The sequence below is a fragment of the Nicotiana sylvestris genome, chromosome 7, assembly GCF_000393655.2.
Source record: "Nicotiana sylvestris chromosome 7, ASM39365v2, whole genome shotgun sequence".
In the NCBI taxonomy this organism is placed as follows: domain Eukaryota; kingdom Viridiplantae; phylum Streptophyta; class Magnoliopsida; order Solanales; family Solanaceae; genus Nicotiana; species Nicotiana sylvestris.
This window is the reverse complement of record NC_091063.1, coordinates 48,469,806-48,491,280: the sequence shown is the minus strand read 5'-3', so window position 1 is coordinate 48,491,280 and position 21,475 is coordinate 48,469,806. Positions and strand designations below refer to the sequence as shown.

Genomic DNA, 21,475 nt, shown 5'->3' with positions numbered 1-21,475 from the left:
TGTTTAGTTATTAAATTCGGTTAACCTTGAAATTGTACATCAACAAAAAATTATTGTTAGACGACTAAAAAAATAAACTATTATGTATTACACAAAAAAATTCTCCCATAAGAATACTTTAATAGATCACATGTTTGTTAATTTTTTTTAAATTTTGGTAAACATATAATCACTTATCAAAGCTTTATCTATAACTTTAATAAAGCAAGATTGAAATAATATTCATGTAACAAAAAATTAAAAAAATCCGACAAAACCGAACCAATCCAAATCGATGTAATTGGTTTGGTTTGGCTTTAATAACCATGTACACCCCTAATGAAAAATATTGTATTTTAAATTTTAGTCTATTATATATGGATTAGATGCACTGAGTTGGTATGTCACGTGACATCCACCTCATCAAATATTAGTGCTATGTAGGATTAGATGTCTACCTTGGACAAACTTAATAGAAATGGTATATTTGAACCAATAATATTACAACAAATATATTTAGACCTAAAGTATAAGGAAGTACTCCCTCCGATCACTTTTACTTGACATGTATACTAAAAATAGATTTTCATTTTTACTTGTCACTTTACGCTTAATTTTTTTTTTTCTGTTATACCCACAGTATTTATTACTCATTTTAAATTATTTTCTTAAATTTAATAAAATATGCATTAATTAATTTTATGGTAAAGGTAGAATATATTTGGCCTTTGGCGATAAAACATTCCCCCTCTTTGGCTACCTCTTCTCTTCCCGGTTGAAACCATTCCCTTCTGACGGAGTTCCCCATAGTCGACGGCGAAGATGGAAAACCGGCAGATTCTGATCAAGTTTTTGCAAATATAATCCTAAGAAGTAAAAACTACACATCCGTAGTTTTTGAAGCCAAAAAATACATACTTTGGTCGAAATTCCTAAATTTTATCGGTTAGTATATATAAGTTAAATTCTTTTTCTCAAACCTAAACCTTTAGTCAATAACTATATTTGAAAGTCACTCTAGTTTTTTCCCCCTCTAGAAACAGAGGACAAAAAGAGGAAATTGCCGACAAGGGAAGACTGTGAAGTAACGGAAGAACCAGTAAAGGGCACAGTAACGGCACTATCCACACTGTTTCCGGTGGAAGAATCACATAAAGCATCTAAGCGCGTGGAGGAAACTATCTCGGAGCAGCAGAAGCAACTGGACTAGCTCGGATATTTCGTCGCCGACAACAATAGCCTTATTAAACTTGTTCACTGGCTTCCGACCAGCTCCACCACGATATCATGGTTAATTTTTATTTACTGAACGTTTTACTTTTGACTGGATAGTAGAGTGTTATGCTTTTTCTTTAAGAGATTAATGTGCTTTTCCTTTTTCAGGTTCCGCTTGGTAAAGCTGCATTTTTTCCTGGTCGTTTAATCCACACTAGTGAATTTCTGGTAAATTATTCATTACGCCGTTTCAATTTGATTATGCTCGTTTCAGTTACTTGGAAATATTAGTTTGATTGAGCTATAAGTGCGAGACTTATCTTTTGATTGTACATTATGCTTAATGCATAATGTTTTCGCCTTTCTTTCTGGATTAAAAGGAATTTTTTTATGTTGTTGTGTTAAGAAACTCTTCTTTTATCAAACTCCTGTTATGTGCAAAGTATTTCTTGTTCTAAGCCCAAATAAAGGAGGATTGCCCCCAGATTTTTGGCCTAGTGGTAAGAGCGCAACGCATGAAGTGGGTTAGGTGCACTCTACGGGTTGGAACCTGCCGCATACAACAGTCTGGTATTTAAGTGGAGAAGGGCAGAGGGGTGGACGCATTATCCACCAAGTTTTGTACTGTGCGCTGTTAGCTCTCTGGGGTATAAAGGAGGAGGATTGTGGTATGTAGATAGTCTATAAAAAAAGTATACAACTATGATGAATGACTAGAGCGGAATGGATTGAGCAAATTCGTATAGTCGATCCCTACTAGTTTGGGATTGACATGTTGTTGATCGATTGATCGACTCTCTTCCTAGATCAAAAGGAACCATTCCTTGTGTTGAACTCTTAAGAGTTCTCTGTTTGATAAACTGAATGGGTCCTCGCTGAAATGATTGAGTTGCTGAATAGAATTGTTTTCTTTACTACTGTCCATTTCGATGGTTTATTGATATTTGATATATATATCAATAAGACTGAAAAGGTTATTGTTCTCCAATGAGGAGTCTGATGGTGGTAGAATCTTCTTTGCCAAATCATGGAATATGCCTCATTTTCTCTTTCCTGAATTCCACAATTATTTTTTTAAATCTATCTGATAAGTCCTTGCTTTAGGACAGAAATAACGGAATACTTAGGGGGCTTGTCTTTAAGTCTGTGCTGTTTACATGATCATTTCCAAGTTAAAAACCTACTATTTAATTTGCTATTTGTCTGGCTAATTTGCAAGTGATGTTTGGCTAATTATGAATGTATGCTTCATCCTTTTTTCCCTTTTTACTGACAATTCCCTGCAATTTTGTTCTTAAAATCTTTTTCCAGTTACAACTTTTTGAATATAATTTTCCACTTCTGTCCTACATGCAGGTTCTTCTAGGAGAGAGTTATTATGCTCAAAGAGCAGCCAAGCAAACAACTGTAGTCAAGCAAACAATTGAGTCACTGAAGAGAAGAGGGAATGTTTCGGAGTTCCAAGTTGAATCTGTAAAGGCTTTAATGCAAGACCTTAAGGCCGAGGCCTCATTTTTTGATGCTACAGATTCTGAGGCAGCGGTATGCTTGTATGTTCTGTCATATGGTGGTTGAACACTTTGACATGGTAATGCTTTCTCAGACGTTTGAGTTGCTGATATGCGTAGATCTACAGTATTTGCAAGTGCTACAGAAATAATTTGGACATGACATAGTATTGATAATAAAGCTACAGTGTTGTCAGGTGCTGCAGAAACTTATTTTGTGATGTGACATGAGACAACAGGAGTGTTGAACTTGAATTTGAGAAATGCATAAACTTGATTTCTTAGTCTGAGATGACTTTAACTTCTGCTTCTCTTAAAAGATTGCAATGTATCAGAAAACTGCTTATCTGGGAATCTAGCTTATGGCAAGTCCAATTTGACGGTGAATGCTCCAACAGAACCACAAGCGGAGGAGGATGTTAAGGCTCTTCTTATAGCTGAAAACAAAGTACGATTCTGTGCCTTTTATTTGTTCTTACCTAGACAGGGCCATTGCTGTTCCAGTCCACCTGCATTACTCTCATTATCTCATTTCTCGCTGTTCCAGCTTGCTCTTTCTTTGTTTTCTTCTTCTCAGCACTGGGAGACAGAATGGTTAGGTGACATTTCTGATTTATGTCATCCCTTGAACTGCGAAAGATCTGTAGGTTGTACATGTGATCCTGTCAGCACGCTCAATTTTTCAGTTGACTTGGATTTCATTCAAAATTGTCAATAGCAGGAGTCGTTCTTGTTGTCTGTTTCTGCACGAGCTGCATTGTTGGACCAGCTGGTCTCTGGATTCTCGTCTTTGTTTTTTTTAATGAAGTAGAAGCAGATCCATTTGTAATCCATGTTAACAAACTCAAAAGAGTAATATTGTTGGTCTGCATTATGCATAAATTCTTGTCTCTCAACATATTTGTGGTGACATGGCTACAATGTCATTTTTACTTTTCTTGCAACTCTATCATTCCCCTCCGCCGCCTTTTCCCCTCATGAAAAACGTTTATATGTAGAGAGAAAAGGACTAGTGCTTATTTCTATTCATAACATAATCTTAGTCCCTAGCACCAAAGTCGTCGTGCACCGCGTTTATCTGTTTGCTGGTGTGGCAGCTCGAGCTAATTGGTTTAAGTATGATGATATTGCTCCATCATCTTCAACATAACAATACTGTATCGTGCATCTTTTCCGCCCTATATTGCCCCATTATCTTCAACATAACAATATGGTGGCATGCATGTTTTGCCGCGTGCATCTTTCCAGAGTTAAGAACTATAATATACTCTGAATGCTTTTCTTACAGGCTGCTGCTCGTCCTTCCGAACCACACTTTGACAGTGGTAAGGTACGTTCTTGCACAATTATAAGATCAATTGATATATTAAGGGGATCGGTATCTGACAATATCCTCTTGCAGGCTTTTACTGGTGGTATCATAGAACACACAACTGATATTGATATCAATTCAAGGGAGCAGTCAGTCAGTCGCGGCTCAAAGCCAGTATCAAGGTTCAAGATGCCGAGGAATTAACTGCAAATTATTTTTCTTCATGAAGAAGTCAACCGTAACAGCTTATGTGTAGTATCATAGAAACACAATGCTCCCAAGATATCAATCCAACATAGACAATCTCAGATTCAAGTTGCAGAGAAAGTAGATGCAATATTCCTTTATGAAGTGAAAGTCTAGATTTGGGAGACAAGCTTTTACTTTGGACCAGTACTATCTCATCATTTATTCAAGTGCGAACTGTTTATACTCTAAAACAATGAAGATACAGACACAATGGACGGCCTAAAAGCTTTCCTATACACAAGGGCAGAGGTAGTGTATGATTTATGGGTTCGGACGAATCCAGTAGTTTTTGCTTAAACCCTGTTTTGTATTAGAAAATTTACTAAATATATATAAATATTTAACTGTGAACCCAGTGACTAAATAAGTTATTGAGTTCGGTGGCAGGTTCGGAACCCATGAACTTCAAATCCTGGCTCCGCCTCGGCCTATACACACTAAGAAGTGGAGTATATATTAAAAAAAAAAAGAAAAAAAGAAAAAAGCAGCACCTGTACAGACTAAATGTTACAGAAGTTACAAGTTGTCATTAAAGTCATGAATTTTGTCCTTTCGCCTCTTATGATAATCTTTTAGTACTTTTTCACGCTCTGCTGGAGTTGCAGATAAGAGCCATTTGCTAAACTGAACCTCTTCCATGCCCATGAAACAGGCAATGAGGCTAAAATGGTTCTTTTTCCGCATCTTTATAGGATTGCCAGTTCCTACATTCTCCTTCCCAGTTATGGCATCTGATTTCCTCTTCCCAACGGTTGAACACTTTGGCTGCCCTGGAGCGTTACTTAGATGCACAGTGTGTTCTTTTTTCTCTTTCATCATTGCTGGTCCAAGGTCAACAATGTCTTCAAACCGATGAGCATATACAATACCTGGGCATCAAAAGGTCAAATGAGCAATAAAGATCAATGCCATTGTATATCTGTATCCTACAATTTTGTCTTTGTAAGAGACATCAGCCACTTAACTGAGGTGAAGAAAGAACTTCAATATTGCTGCCAAAAAATGAAAATGAAAATAAAAGATAAAAGATTGTCAACCATTTCAACAGCTTCGAGAATCTTAAGGTAAGAACAGTATAGCAGATTTCTTAAAAGAACTACATCCATCCTCTTAGTTCTATCTTATCAAATAACCAAGTAATATTTTCCTTCTTTCCTTTCAGTGCGATCAATACCTAGAGCTAGAACAATATTGACCTTCCTCTTCTTTTAAAGGAATTTTTTTTTTTACTTTGGGTGCCTCCATAATTACCATTCTTTTCTTTCCTGTTGCCTTTCCACAATGGACCTTCAGAGCAATTCTAATTTATCAGAAACAAACGAAAAATGAACTCACCGAGGTGTTCAAGCATTGGAGCAACTGCTGTGCCCTCATCTTCTTTATGTTTACTGCTTTCAGGTGCCACCAAAGATGCTGTAGTTATTTCTTTCTCAGGAACAAAATACATCCCACTCAAATCCTGTTTTGAATGAGTACCATCTTCCTTTCTCTTCTTTTCATGTAATTCAATGATCTCACTTGTGAAGAGTTTGTCAGATAGATCTCTGAAAAGATTGCAGATACCGAATAGCTCCCCTTGAAACTCCTTACAATCCTGAAAGTTGCAGTCTGAATAAGTAATCATTTCCAACTGGAAGAATGGTACAGGCAAAAAAAATCCGAGGAAACAAACAAAGAAAAGTAATTTTCAACCTGAACTCCCTCGAAATAGCGTTTTTCCATTTTTCCAGAGACAGCAATGTTTGATAACTGCTGTTTGTAGACCTGACGAGTGTAAACAAGTTCTTCAAGAGAACCAGCCGCAAGTAGGCGGAAAACAACAACATGCCGCCTCTGTCCAAATCGGAATGATCTGTCCTGGGCCTGCAAATCTTGGGCAGGATTCCAATTTGGATCAAATATCACTACACGATTTGCACTAACGAGGTTAAGGCCAAGTCCACCAGCTTTTGTTGATATAAGGAACACCTAAGATGAGAACAACTTAAAATTACAGAAATGATAAAGAGAAGTAAAGTTTAATATTACTAAAATTGTTCTATTCCATATTAATAAAGAGGAATGTGCCTGAATAGAGCACAACTGGATGCAGAGGATTGATATAGCTAACCCCCAACTAATTTGGGATTGGAAGAGTTGATTGATTCAAAAATCTACCTGTTTGCTAGGACTAGAGTTGAAGTCGTCGACTAGAGACTGGCGCAGGCCAGTTGGGGTGGAACCATCAAGCCTTGAAAAGCCATAGCCTTTGCGTATAATAAATTTCTCAAGTATGTCCAGCATCCTGCTCAGGACAATTATTTTTAAAAAGAAGGGAATTAAGACTAGAGAAAATAAGACATGCCTGAAAAGCTATGCAATAAACGCAACATATATATTTCTATAAGCACAAAACAGATCCTTGGGTGACTCTTGCTGTTTTCCATACTCCACAGTAACGGAGTTGCAAAACAAGAGAAAAAGGGCTATACATCTAGAAAGCCTCATAAGAAGAGACGGATCCTACTTATCCCAAAAAGCAAAAAAGATGGAGATTCTCATTAAAACTATTCACAGCCCTCAGGTTGTCATAACAGTGCACCACTACCAGAGATCTGATAAGTTTTTGTGATGCTGCTCTAATTCTAATCCAAGATAGGGGTTAGGCGTAGGAAAAATCAAACAGCAATTGTTAAACAATCAGATAATGTGCATCGAACTTTCTTCAATTTGGAAGGTCAGATAGAAATAAAAACAACTTTACAATTTTATAAAAGGAAAAGAGAACCCCATAAATTAAAACTCACACAAAATCAGAAGGCTAAATTTTTAAAATTTAGAGACGTCTGGTCTCTCAATTGGTTAGAAGTACTATCTTCAAGAAGAATAGTCATTAGACTATTACTAAAAATATTCCTTAAACTAGTTAGCCCATTAGTGTAATTAATTTCGACATATCTCTGACAACAAAACTCAGCTGGTCTAATATCAAATAAAGGCAGGAAAAAAGCTCTTACTCATGCACTCTTCTGAATTGACATAATGTGACAGACGATAATTGAGGAACAGAAATATTGATAGAGTATTTAAGATATCATCATAAAAGTAATCATATGACGATCATAACTGAGGACAACAACAAAAAGAACTGCTTCAACGCCTTAAGATACAAAATAATATGGAGTTTTTATCTCCATCACAAAAAAGGAGTAATTATATTTGTTAGCCAAGCACCTAGCTTTTTGCAAGCATTTGCATGTTTCAGTCACTCAAAAGGATAAAAGTACTGAATACTGATATAGTACCTTACAGAATAGCTGAAAAGAAGAATCTTGTCACCTTGTGAAACCCAAGAGGACATTAGTTTCTCCAATGCTCTCATTTTCCCGCAATGTTCAACATTACTTAAGCCCAAGAAACTCTTATTCTGAGTATGCCCTCCTACCAAATCAATGTCCTTACCAAATACAGCATCAGCAAATTCTGCATCTTTTCTCTGTTTATCTGGATCATCCCTTGGATTAGGCTTGATAAGCTCCAAGTGATTGCTTATCTGCTCAGAGAGCTCCAAAAAGTGAGGATACAAAATGATGAAAGAGGGACGAAAAATAATTTCAAAATCAAAGTAAATAGGATTGAGGGGTACCAATGTTGCAAATAACTAGAAATTCGAACGAAATAACATGGTTATGTCCACCCCATACTCAACCATACAACCAAGAATCATTATTTTTAAAGGTAATGGCAGATCTGAGGTGGTAAGAGGTACTCTTCCTCTTTAATTTTCAAGAAATGTTCCCGGGTCTTCTTTTCTCTTGTTTCAGTAACATTTATTTTTAAAAGAGGGAAGAGAGATTAAAAATCAGAATTCAGAGACCAAAAAAGAGGATCACACTTTTAACATGTTCTGCTAGACAACAATATCCACTTCTAATAGCAAGTTGAAAAGTAGAAACAGCATTGGTTGATTAATTAATTTTTGGGTTAATTACTTAATTTATGCATCACCTGAAACTGAGGGTTCCTAGATGTTCATCATTTTCCTTCTCTATGTTGTCTGACTCGTTTTGCATCTGGCAACCTAATCTCATTTTCTCTCACTTTAGGAGCATATCTCGAGAGCAGCATTTTTCCTTAAAAGAAACTAGAGAACTTACTTTGAAATTAGATTTTCTACATCATTGACTATCAAGGAATCTTAGTACAGATCTATCAAGAGAAAACCAAGAGAAAATTCTTTAGGGATAACCTGCTGGAGCTTCATGAGACAAGGAAGAACTACACAATAAGGGCATGAATCACAACCATCTGGATTGTCCCTGTGAAGGTAAGACCAGATGATACCATCTGGAACCGTCCTTCTGCAACATTCGACTTGCTTGAGAGGGCTTCCACAACTACAAGGGAGATCCTTATTGATAAGGCATCGTACCTCAGGTAACTGTAGCATTCTCTGATAAACCCGTTTTTGCAGTTCACTCATTGCACAAAATACAACATTATCTTCCTTCCCCAACATGAGATGTCCAATAGTTTCCTCCTTTATCCTTCTTAACAAATATTTGTGCAGAACTGATACTAAGTGCTGTTTTCGCTCATCAGCAACTCGAACAAATCTATCTGGAGCACTTGATCGCTGACCATGTTTAAGGGGCTCATCGTAAAATTCTCGGAAGTGTTCACGTGTCCCCAAGCAACCGGGTATCACCCAGTCGAACAGGTTGAACAATTCCATTAATTTATTCTGCATTATTGTTCCTGTAAGACCATAACGTTTTAGGGTCTTAATTGCTAAACATGCCTTGTACAGTTTTGATTTCTCATTCTTAAGCCGATGAGCCTCATCAATAATCACAATCTCCCAATCAACATCTGATAAAATGTGTCCATGGATTCTGTATGTATCAAAACTGGTTATAAGTATCTCCACTCCACGTGCTTCTAGTTTGTCAATCATTAAATCACGGTTTGGCCCGTGATAAATGCAAACACTAAATGTTGCCCACTTGGAAAACTCATTTACCCAGTTGTGGATCAAAGAAGAGGGACAAACTATTAGTACAGGGCCCCTTGTTCTTGGGTGTTCCTTCGAGACTGTTGATTCAGGTAAGTCTCCATCCTTACCAAATACAGCAGCTAAGAATGCAATGCTTTGGATGGTTTTACCAAGTCCCCTGTTCCAAGCATATGCCATAAAAAAGGAAAGACAAGGAGAAGAGACATTATAATCAAATTAAAAAAAAAAAAAGACATATTACAATAGCATTACTAAGTGTATATGACTGTGCGTAACATGACCCGACAGCTGATGCTCATCACTTGTACAAGTTAGGCCAACACTATACAACAAGTAGTATCATAACACCCAAAAAGAGAATCACAAAGAAAACTCACATATCATCTCCAAGAACTCCTCCATGATTATTCTGATACAAGCTATACAAAAATTTCACTCCTGCTCGTTGATGCTCCAAAAGCCTACAGTTTATAGATGCTGGAACCTGAAAAAGAAATAAGGAAATTACTAAATATGTAGTCAATCATTACACATCCTAAACTGGGTAAAGAAGCAAGTATGAATTTATTTCAACAGGTAACAAAATGGTCTACATCTCTTTTTATTTCTTGATTTAATTTCAAGATTCATTATTTGGAAAAGGGCTGTTGAGAAATCTAGTAATTCTTAGGGTCAGAGAAGATAAGAGGTTTTACTCCAAAAGACATTGAATGGTTCCTAACCAAATATGAAGACGATGGTCTGTCGTTACCTAATAAACCTAAAAACCAAAGAGCAATCTTTCAGGTAAAATTGAAACATTGTCAAGAAAAGAAACAAAGAAGAATGTTCCTATCGTTTCCGCAATGAAGAGAAAAAGAAAATTACCACCTTTGGCAGAAAAAATCTGTATTCCGTATAAAATAAGAGGAGAAATTGCAAAAGCAGATTGTATCCATATCAAAAGCCCATCCCCCTTAGCTCCTTTTGATCAAAATCCAAATGGCATTAACACTTAAAGCCTCGTATTTAATGGGAGAAGGGTAGAGGGACAGGTCCATTATCCATCGAGGTTCAAACTATGTGCCAACTGGACCTCAGGATTTCTCGGTTATTAAAAAAATTTCATCTTTCCATCTTTTCTTATTCAAGATGTTTGTCTGTTTCTTCTAAAAAATCCTTGGAGATCCAACCAAAGCTTAAGCAAGGGACTAAGTCATTCACCAAAACCACAGTCTAGATATCGTTTTCAACATACCACATTGCTGAGCAAGACCAACTAGACCACCGCAACAATCAATTAACATACAAATTTTATCTACTTTTCTATTTAGGCAATTTTGATCAATCACATTCTAATTAAGTAGCCCAAAATTCCAATAATCAAATGAAGCCCAAAATAAGTCAAAGCATATAATGCTCACATTCACAACAAGCAAGCAAATAGCACATGATCTCAAAATACTAACTTTCCAATAAACAGAACCCCATTTGGGTAATTTTGAAATTGAACCAACAATTACAGAAACTGTAAGTTTAAAAGGGTTCAAAAAGAATGAATCTTTACTAAATGGGCCAGCGAAAAATACCTGAACAACGGGCTTTTGACCCGATGAAGACAGAACCAAAGGCTCGTAAGGTCCTGTTTGATTTAGCAATAAAGGATCCAATTTGGGCCTCCCAAACCCAACGGGCTTTTCTTCTTCTTCTTCTCCTTCTTCTTCCTCCTCCTCTGATTTTTCATATTTGCTTTTCAAATCAAAATGGTTCTGCTTATTGGGAGTTTGTGGTGGTTGGGTTTGAGGCAAAGAAGAACGATCTTCGAGGCGTAGAAGTTGCTGGGACAAAGAAGATTTAGGGGGTTTTCTAGGGTTTACAGAATTTGTGTCGAAATTGTAAGAACTTATTGAAGAAGATTGTGAGAAAGATGATTGAATTGTAGTGCAGGGCTTGAGTGTCTCCTTGAAGCTGTTCCAAGACATGGGAAATTGAAAATCGTTAAATTCTTGGCAACGTCTCTACAATCTATATCTTCTGTATCTATATTATATGATGTTGAGAAAAAGCCACTTTGACACTTTTAAAACAAAATTTAAATAGATTTTATGACAAAATCTAATATAGATTAAGAAAATTATGACAAAATCAAAATTAAATTGTTCAAGAAATGTTTCTATAGTAAATTTTTTATTTAAGGAATATTCTCCTTTCAATTTTGGTCCAAGTGATAAACGAATAACAGTGAATTTGGACTGATTTTCGTTCATGATACATTTCCCAACTCAAGGTTTAGTCTATCTGATATTATCCCTTTAATTTAGGTGCCTATTTAATAATATATATATATATATATATATATATATATATATATATATATATATATATATAGGCAGAGTAATTATTGATACCTAGATCCTGGTGTAAAATGGTATCAGAGCCTAGGAATTTTCATGGTAATTGTGTAATAGATATGAAAGCTTTAGCATAGATATGAAGCTTTTGGAATGGATCTGGGAGAAACAAGTACTAAAAGTACTAGACTTGAAGAGGTAGATATACCTCAAAACCTTGATTTGTTAAATAAATGGACAATTCCTAAAGTTTCTATAAAAACCATTTATGATTATGGTTGGTTTGATAAACTTTCTTCTAAACAATTGATAAAAACGACTGAACAGTCTTTAGCATTAAATTCATCTGAACAGACTATTCGTTTGTTAAACAAGCATGATATAGATTTATATAAACATCATTACCATTATGTGCATATTGGTATGGTTCAAATTGCTTTTAAACCTTTAACCCTTAAAGGGTTACCAGAGACCTTCTTAGCAGCTCTTAGAGATGCTAGAAATCTGAATTTCAGACAGTCTCTAATGGGTTCGATAGAATCTACAGTGGCCTATGGTCCAGTATATTTTAATACTCAACCCAATTTGCAACTATCTCTTTCTGATGTTAATATTCTTGATGCTTTAACTTTAAATGTGAAAACGCATGGTTATAATTATGCGCCTGGTTCTGAACTTATATGTCTGTCCTATAGGATTTATTTCAAATTATTATCTACTTTAAATCCGAAATGTAAGTTATACGATACTTCGGATCAGACCATATTGGTCGAAACCAATTTTGCAAAGTCCAAGGTCACCACTAGGAGACCTATCAGATGGGAGGAAATTAATTTTCCGACTACATGGACTTTAAATTCTGTTATATCCCCAAGTCAGATTACTAACGACTTGTCAAATACTGAATTTTCGCATGTCACTCAAAATCCGGATGGTAGGATTTGTATTCAATTTGATGATAAGTCTACTATTTATAATAGACATTCTTTTTCTAATCACAGACTTCTACCTGCTATGCAACATATTTCCCCTGTTGAACCAGTTTACGGTCCAGCTCGCAATCGTGCGGCTTCTTTACACACTATTGCTAGCGATAAGCCTGATTCCAAAGATAAGAGGGTTGAAAGGGTTAAGATTAACCCTCAAACAAATATTGTTCAAGATAATGACAATATTTCAGATAAGGATATTCCTTCTCTATCTGAGATGGATTTCGACCCCAATAATATTTAATGATTCCACACCAAATTGATTTTAGCCCAGGTTCTCGGGCCCGTATTTATATTCAAAAAGAATTTTTTAGTGAAAAATGGAACCAGTTTAAAACATGGTTTTTTGATACTTATAGTAAAGAGGATTTGAGTAATATATCTCAAGAATTTTATGAAACTTGTGCCTTACATAATCAAATTATGTATTTTGTTCCTTGGTTTATAACAACTTATTTACCTCTTTATATAAAGGTATTAGAAAGATCTTATAAAGACGGGAGTGGTAATATTACTAAAGCAATTTATCCGCCTCAGGCTCCCTTTATTCTTCCTAATAATACTGGTATTACTTTCACTGCCTTTCAAAAATTTATTGATGATAATGTGGCAGCTATTAGTATTGCAGAAATTAATAAATTGATTTCTCAAAACAATTATTTGGGTTTATATGTTAAAATTTTAGGAGAACATATTGGTTCTCTTGATAAAAAACTTGATGATTTGACTATTTTAATAAAAAAAATGGGTACTAAGAAAGGACCAACTGATATTGCCTCCACTTCAGGAAGTAAAACAGTTGATCAAAACATTCTTACCCATATTCAAAGACCTCCTGAGATTCAGGATTTTAAATTTAAATCTCTTGATGACTTAGCTCAGCTTTTAGATAAAAAGCTTTCTGGTTTAAATATTAGACCTATTGATTTATCAAAAAATTTTGCTGATAAAATGGAGACCGTTTCTGATTATAAAACTGAGACTTGGTCAGAGTTTAATAAACTCAAAGGGATTGTTAAACAAAATCATAGGTATGCTGATAAACCGAGAATGCAGACCTATTATTATCCTCGTCCTACTCCTCAAGATGTGTTGATTGAGGAACGAGATTGGAATCAGACTAATACGTCTTATAACGGTTCCGAAATTTATGAATGGAATCTTGATGGTCTAACTGATAGACAATTAACCATTCTCGTACACAGAATGCTCATGTATTCGACTATCTGTAAAAGTGTTAAAAATACAGATAGAACTATTTGCAAAATGATTATTGCAGGTTTTACTGGCCAACTTCGTGGCTGGTGGGATAATCATTTATCTGTAGAGGAAAAGGCGTTCGTTATAAATGCTACGGCAACCGACGAAGGTGTTGATAACATAGGTATGGCTCTGGTAGTGGGTAGAGAAGATGCAGTTTATACTCTTATCCTTACAATTTTAGAGCATTTCAACGGTAGATTTACCTCAAACCATCAGACCGTCCGAACTTTACTTAATGGACTTAGATGTAAGACCCTTAGTGAGTTTAGATGGTATAAAGATACTTTTATGAGTAGAGTTATGGAACTACCCGAGAATAGATATGAGCACTGGAAAGCCAAGTTTATAGACGGCCTCCCTTCCTTATTTGCTGAAAGAGTAAGGAATGTGTTAAAGGGTAGTTGCGGAGAGATTCTGTATAATAATTATACCTATGGTAAGCTTATAGGTGTTTGTACAGAAGAAGGTCTTAAATTATGTAATGAGCTAAGACTTTCTAGACAGCTTAAGATAGATAAGCTTAAAGAAAGGTCCCAAGTAGGTGACTTTTGTACCCAGTTTGGTTTACCCGGAACTTCCACTCAAAATAGGAAGAAGAAAACCAAATATCATAGGTACCCTAACCCGGATAGCCCGTATAAGAAAAAGAGGTCTAGATATAGGCCTAAGGAAGAACGTGATACTAGAAAAGCGAACAGGAAATCTACTCGATTTGCGAAGAATAGATCCAAACGTGATCTCGCTGATATTAAGTGTTATAAGTGTGGAAAGTTTGGTCATATTTCTCCAAACTGCAAGCTTCAAAAGCTAAAAACCTTAGAACTCGATGATGAGTTACACGATAAGGTTTATGGCTTGTTATACACTTCGGGATCAGAATCTGACTATTACTCAGAGACTGAATCTGAAGCTGAAGTTGAGTTAATTGATTTTTCTGATAATAATAAAAATGTTGATACTGCTTGCACTGCTTGCAAAGGTGATATTTGTGCTTGTGATAGTGACGAATTTTATAAATTAAAATCACAATTTGATGATCTTAATATAAAAACTATTACATCTGACAATGTAATAGAACTTTTAAAAGAAGTTACTGATGAAAAACTTCGCGAAAAAATCATTACTTTAGCTGCAAGTTCAAGTTCTAGTAGTTCAAAAACTGTTGAAAAATACAAAAACGAATTTGAACACTTTGCACCATATTCTTTATCTGAAATAAATAGAAGACTTCAAAAGTCCAGTACTCCTAGTCGAGATACTTCTTTTGATGATTTAAAAGAAGAAATCGAAAATTTGAAAAGAGATATTAAGTCTCTTAAGCAAAATCAAATGATTTGCGATCACCGGATTACTCAAATTGAGAAAAATAATTCTCTACCTGAATCTTCGACTAAAGGATTTTCTGAATTTTCTAATGATAAAGGAAAAGAAATTTCTGATGAAAAATCTGATTTATTTTTAGGTATGATGCAAATTGTTACTGCACACAAATGGTATATTAAATGTACTATTTTAATTGATAATAATTTTTCTATAACTGATATAGCTATGATTGATAGTGGTGCAGATGTAAGCTGCATTCAGGAAGGATTGATTCCTACTAGATATTTTCAAAAGACTACTCATTTGGTGAAATCCGCTTCTGGTCATGCTTTAGATATAGAGTACAAATTGCCTAATACTCATATTTGCCAGAATAAAGTCTGTATTCCACATTTCTTCTTTTTGGTAAAAAACCAGTTATACCCTCCAATCATACTTGGAACACCTTTTATTAATGCTATTTATCCGTTTAATAATATAGATAAACATGGTTTTTCTGCTACTTATCAAGATAAAAAGATAAGCTATTCCTTTGTTACAGATCCCGTAACTAGAGATATTAATGCCTTGATTAATATGAAACAAAGGCATGTTGATTCACTACAATTAGAAATTCTTAGTATGAATATATTTGATACTATACAATCTGCAAGAGTTCAGCAGAAGATTAAATTAATTGCTGAAAAAATGGCCGTTGATGTTTGCGCCGATCACCCTAGTGCCTTTTGGAACAGGAAAAGGCATATTGTAACTCTTCCATACGAGGAAACCTTCTCTGAGGATGATATTCCTACTAAATCTCGACCTTGCCAGATGAATGCTGAGCTAGTTGAATTCTGCAAAAACGAGATTGATAGTTTGTTACAAAAGGGTTTAATAAAACCCTCAAAATCTCCTTGGTCATGTTCTGCCTTTTATGTTAATAATGCGGCAGAGAAGGAACGAGGTATTCCTCGCTTAGTCATAAATTATAAACCATTAAATAAACATCTGAAATGGATTAGGTATCCTATCCCTAACAAAAGGGACTTGCTATCCAGATTATATGACGCCAATATATTTTCAAAATTTGATTTAAAATCTGGTTATTGGCAAATTCAAATATTTAAAGAGCATACTTATAGGACTGCTTTTAATGTTCCATTTGGGCAATATGAATGGAATGTTATGCCATTTGGTTTGAAAAATGCCCCTTCTGAATTTCAAAAAATTATGAATGATATTTTTAACCCATATTTGGATTTTATCATCGTTTATATTGACGACATATTGGTATTTTCTAAAACTCTGGAGATGCATATTAAGCATCTTGATATTTTCAAGAAAATTGTTATACAAAACGGTTTAGTAATCTCTAAGCCCAAGATGAGTCTATTCCAAACAAGTGTTCGTTTTCTAGGTCATAATATTTGCCAGGGAAAAATTACCCCAATACAAAGATCTATTGATTTTGCCTCGAAATTTCCTGATGTTATCACTGACAGGACTCAATTACAAAGATTTTTAGGAAGCCTAAATTATATTTCCCCTTTTTATAAAAGTTTGTCACGAGATCTAGCCCCTCTATACGATCGGCTAAAGAAAGATCATAAACACCCTTGGACTAACCAACATACTGAGTTAGTCAAGAGTATTAAAGGGCGTGTTAAATCGTTACCATGTTTAACCCTTGCCAATCCTACTTGGCAAAAGATTATCGAGACAGATGCGTCTAATGTTGGTTATGGAGGGATTTTGAAACAAGTAAATCCCAATAATAAGAGTGAATACTTAATAAGATTTCACTCTGGTAAATGGACCGAAGCTCAAAAGAAATACGCTACTGTGGCGCATGAAATGTTAACTATTGTTAAGTGTGTATTAAAATTTCAAGACGACTTATACAACCAAAAGTTTTTGATAAAAACTGATGCTCAATCGGTTAAATACATGTTTGACAAAGATTTTAAGCACGATGCTTCAAAATTAATATTTGCTAGATGGCAGGCTCAGCTAGCACCTTTCGATTTTGAAATACAATACAAAAAAGGAATTGATAATTCCCTTCCGGATTTTCTATCCCGGGAATATTTAGAATAGATTATGAATTATTATACCATGTTTTTGGATGATAAGGTACTAATCACTATTCTTAAAGTGATTAAATTAAATAGAGACTTACAAGAAGTTATACTTGATATTATTATGGCTGACATTATTCAAACAAGGGAAGAAGAACACTCTAATTTTCAAGAAGTTATTGATATTCTTCAGTTAATTGAAAATGTGCGTCCCTTCGGTCAAGATGATATCAGCACTAGAATTATGTTATCCTTTTTAATTAATAATGATTTGCAATCACTTTTTAATTAATAATGATTTGCAATTTCCGCAGAATGGACCCTTCATGGGTCACCCGGGGCAGAGGTAGGGGAAGATCTTCCCCTAGTAGAACTTATTCTCAGGGATCGTCATACGGATCCTCATCAACCTCTCCAGTAATACAAAGAGGAAAAAAGAGTTTGATAAACTCAAAGGTGCCGCATACAGGAGAATCCTCAGGACATTCTATACATCTGGAAGATATTCCAGAAGACAGTCCGTTATACGGACATCTGCAGGCTTATTTAGCATCTAAAAAGCAAAGTGATACTTTTGCTTCAATTGCTAAAGAGGAAGACAATGATGATATCAAGTCATATGAAAAGTTACCAAAAAGAGAAATGATATTTCTCCTTGAAAACTCTGAGATTCAGAGAAAAGAAGAACCGTGGAAAATATTTCAGAGATATCTGATTAATGGATTATACTATCCGGGTGAATCATATAAAACCCGCACCTATTATGAAACTATCCTGATCAGTACAGGTAGTGCAGAATTCCAGCACTTTTCAGGTTATAACACAAATGAAAATGTTTATAACTTTTCAAAGGTCATTATCAAACAGATTATATCTGTTGAAGAATGGGGTATTTCCACAATGAAAGAAAGGCAGATAAGCCTTAATAAATCACCAATGAATTTCACTTATTGGGATTATATTCAAGCATTTGATAGAGTGCTTTATTATAACAATGAAAGACATAAGCATACTTGGTTTATCAAGGTATGCGCCAAGGTATTTACAGGACCTATCCCTAACTGGTTTTTAAACTGGTGGTCATACCACGGTCCTACTACCAAAATTTTGCCTGAACCATTCCTGAAATTATACAAAGAATGGACAAAAGCCTCTCCATTCTTAACAGATTTATATCACGCAGATCATATCTGCTATTTAGAAAAAATTGATCAGATTTACTTCTTTATTGAATTTTCTATCCCCTGGATCCATAAATGGACCCCGGAAATGGGTTATACGGAAGAACAAATCCCTTGTTTATATAGGGTATTCTACAACAATTTTTGGGACAAATTGATGAAAACTGATCCCAAAACAAAGACGTTATACGGCCAAGAATTATTAGATTCTATAAAAACACAAATTCATTTATATGTGACAGCCCCTCAAAAAAGGATAGTAGAAGAAAGCACTGTTAAACATATTGCTCGGAGAATATCAATCCAAGATGGAGATAAATTGGATTTGATAAATCAATACTTAGAAGGGTTGAAAAGAAATCTGCTCCAATCACTGGATCAGTGTGAAAAATCAGACACTTCAATGAGAAGTGAGACGAGTGGTGATGACCTCGTAGAAGATACTCAACCTATACAGCCAGAAATGATATTATCTGACAGAGAAATTGACAAGGTGGAAGAATTCCTCCAACAGATGCAAAATATGGACAAAAAGAAGACTTGACAGCTTATCAGCCGCCAGGACCCACTTAAACAGTAGATACACTGTTCATCAACAGTAGAAACACTGTTTATCTACAGTAAAAACACTGTGTAGGGACCCAGATGTGGGACCCATTTTACTATTCAAGATTCTTTTTTTTTGTTATTTAAGAATGCTTCTTCATTTGAAGAAGAAGAAGGCCGGAACCCCCCCTCTCTCTCTACTTTCTCTCTCCTCTCTCTCTCTCTCAACCAACCCCCTTTGTAAACACTTAGTTCATAGCTTAGTTTGTAAATCGAGTTCAAGAATTAATAAAAGTTTTGAAGTTCTTCTTCAGGGCCTTGCTTCTCGGCCTACAAGGTACATATTTATTCTTCTTTTAGGTATTTTTAGTCTCTCTCCCTAAGCCGTGACTATGTCCGGCTAAACGGATTCATATCTATGTTGAAGCACTAATTTCTCTTGCATATTAACCATGAAGAATCCAGACTCTTTCAAAATATAAAGAAAATTTTAATATAGTTTCTTGATTTGGTTCCAAGATGGTGGTACAGTCGGTTCTGGTACTACTCTTATTGGCTTTGCCTTAGTGGCTACATCTAGCCAGCTGTGACATTAAAGCCCGCTGAAGTTGTCAAAAGGGCTATCTCTTTCACAGTTAGAACTGCTAGACACATGGGCTCAGTAAGAGTATGTATCGGGCCTAGACAGGCCCCTTGCTTGGGTAAAAGGATATAGATCCTTCCATACAGTCATTAAACTATAATAGAATTTCCGTATATTTCGAATCTTTATTGGTCGTGCGGACTACCGCCAACCTTTAAAAGTGTACTAAAGCAGCTAGATCTGGATGGCCGGGCGGTGACTACCGCCCGCCTACCTAGATCCTGGTGTAAAATGGTATCAGAGCCTAGGAATTTTCATGGTAATTGTGTAATAGATATGAAAGCTTTAGCATAGATATGAAGCTTTTGGAATGGATCTGGGAGAAACAAGTACTAAAAGTACTAGACTTGAAGAGGTAGATATACCTCAAAACCTTGATTTGTTAAATAAATGGACAATTCCTAAAGTTTCTAAATATACGGAAATTCTATTATAGTTTAATGACTGTATGGAAGGATCATAAACACCCTTGGACTAACCCTGGTGTAAAATGGTATCAGAGCCTAGGAATTTTCATGGTAATTGTGTAATAGATATGAAAGCTTTAGCATAGATATGAAGCTTTTGGAATGGATCTGGGAGAAACAAGTACTAAAAGTACTAGACTTGAAGAGGTAGATATACCTCAAAACCTTGATTTGTTAAATAAATGGACAATTCCTAAAGTTTCTATAAAAACCATTTATGATTATGGTTGGTTTGATAAACTTTCTTCTAAACAATTGATAAAAACGACTGAACAGTCTTTAGCATTAAATTCATCTGAACAGACTATTCGTTTGTTAAACAAGCATGATATAGATTTATATAAACATCATTACCATTATGTGCATATTGGTATGGTTCAAATTGCTTTTAAACCTTTAACCCTTAAAGGGTTACCAGAGACCTTCTTAGCAGCTCTTAGAGATGCTAGAAATCTGAATTTCAGACAGTCTCTAATGGGTTCGATAGAATCTACAGTGGCCTATGGTCCAGTATATTTTAATACTCAACCCAATTTGCAACTATCTCTTTCTGATGTTAATATTCTTGATGCTTTAACTTTAAATGTGAAAACGCATGGTTATAATTATGCGCCTGGTTCTGAACTTATATGTCTGTCCTATAGGATTTATTTCAAATTATTATCTACTTTAAATCCGAAATGTAAGTTATACGATACTTCGGATCAGACCATATTGGTCGAAACCAATTTTGCAAAGTCCAAGGTCACCACTAGGAGACCTATCAGATGGGAGGAAATTAATTTTCCGACTACATGGACTTTAAATTCTGTTATATCCCCAAGTCAGATTACTAACGACTTGTCAAATACTGAATTTTCGCATGTCACTCAAAATCCGGATGGTAGGATTTGTATTCAATTTGATGATAAGTCTACTATTTATAATAGACATTCTTTTTCTAATCACAGACTTCTACCTGCTATGCAACATATTTCCCCTGTTGAACCAGTTTACGGTCCAGCTCGCAATCGTGCGGCTTCTTTACACACTATTGCTAGCGATAAGCCTGATTCCAAAGATAAGAGGGTTGAAAGGGTTAAGATTAACCCTCAAACAAATATTGTTCAAGATAATGACAATATTTCAGATAAGGATATTCCTTCTCTATCTGAGATGGATTTCGACCCCAATAATATTTAATGATTCCACACCAAATTGATTTTAGCCCAGGTTCTCGGGCCCGTATTTATATTCAAAAAGAATTTTTTAGTGAAAAATGGAACCAGTTTAAAACATGGTTTTTTGATACTTATAGTAAAGAGGATTTGAGTAATATATCTCAAGAATTTTATGAAACTTGTGCCTTACATAATCAAATTATGTATTTTGTTCCTTGGTTTATAACAACTTATTTACCTCTTTATATAAAGGT

General features: G+C 35.2%; 1 protein-coding gene and 1 long non-coding RNA gene across 7 annotated transcripts; one reads left to right on the top strand and one right to left on the bottom strand.

The window, feature by feature from the left end:
• The first annotated feature begins 727 nt into the window (after positions 1–727).
• Positions 728–8,539, top strand: LOC104219091 (uncharacterized). Of its 5 annotated transcripts, XR_709151.2 has the most exons (7): positions 728–924; positions 1,017–1,269; positions 1,363–1,422; positions 2,551–3,150; positions 3,991–4,032; positions 4,105–4,512; positions 8,450–8,539. It is a non-coding gene; the product is annotated as an uncharacterized lncRNA (long non-coding RNA). The 5 variants fall into 5 exon arrangements; XR_709154.2 differs by lacking the exon at positions 8,450–8,539 and having other exon boundaries at positions 1,023–1,269; positions 4,105–4,614; XR_709153.2 differs by lacking the exon at positions 8,450–8,539 and having other exon boundaries at positions 3,991–4,027; positions 4,105–4,614.
• LOC104219090 (switch 2) lies at positions 4,720–11,275 on the bottom strand. 2 transcript variants are annotated; one of them, XM_070150442.1, is made up of 8 exons: positions 10,828–11,273; positions 9,637–9,743; positions 8,492–9,416; positions 7,548–7,795; positions 6,421–6,547; positions 5,956–6,231; positions 5,599–5,857; positions 4,720–5,132 (listed from the first exon to the last, which is right to left on the bottom strand). In XM_070150442.1, exons 1-8 carry the CDS (start codon positions 11,218–11,220, stop codon positions 4,780–4,782), a joined length of 2,688 nt encoding a protein of 895 aa, XP_070006543.1. In that variant the 5' UTR covers positions 11,221–11,273; the 3' UTR covers positions 4,720–4,779. The 2 variants fall into 2 exon arrangements, with proteins under 2 accessions (XP_070006543.1, XP_070006544.1); XM_070150443.1 differs by lacking the exon at positions 4,720–5,132 and adding an exon at positions 5,168–5,255 and having other exon boundaries at positions 10,828–11,275.
• Between the last annotated feature and the right edge of the window lie 10,200 nt (positions 11,276–21,475).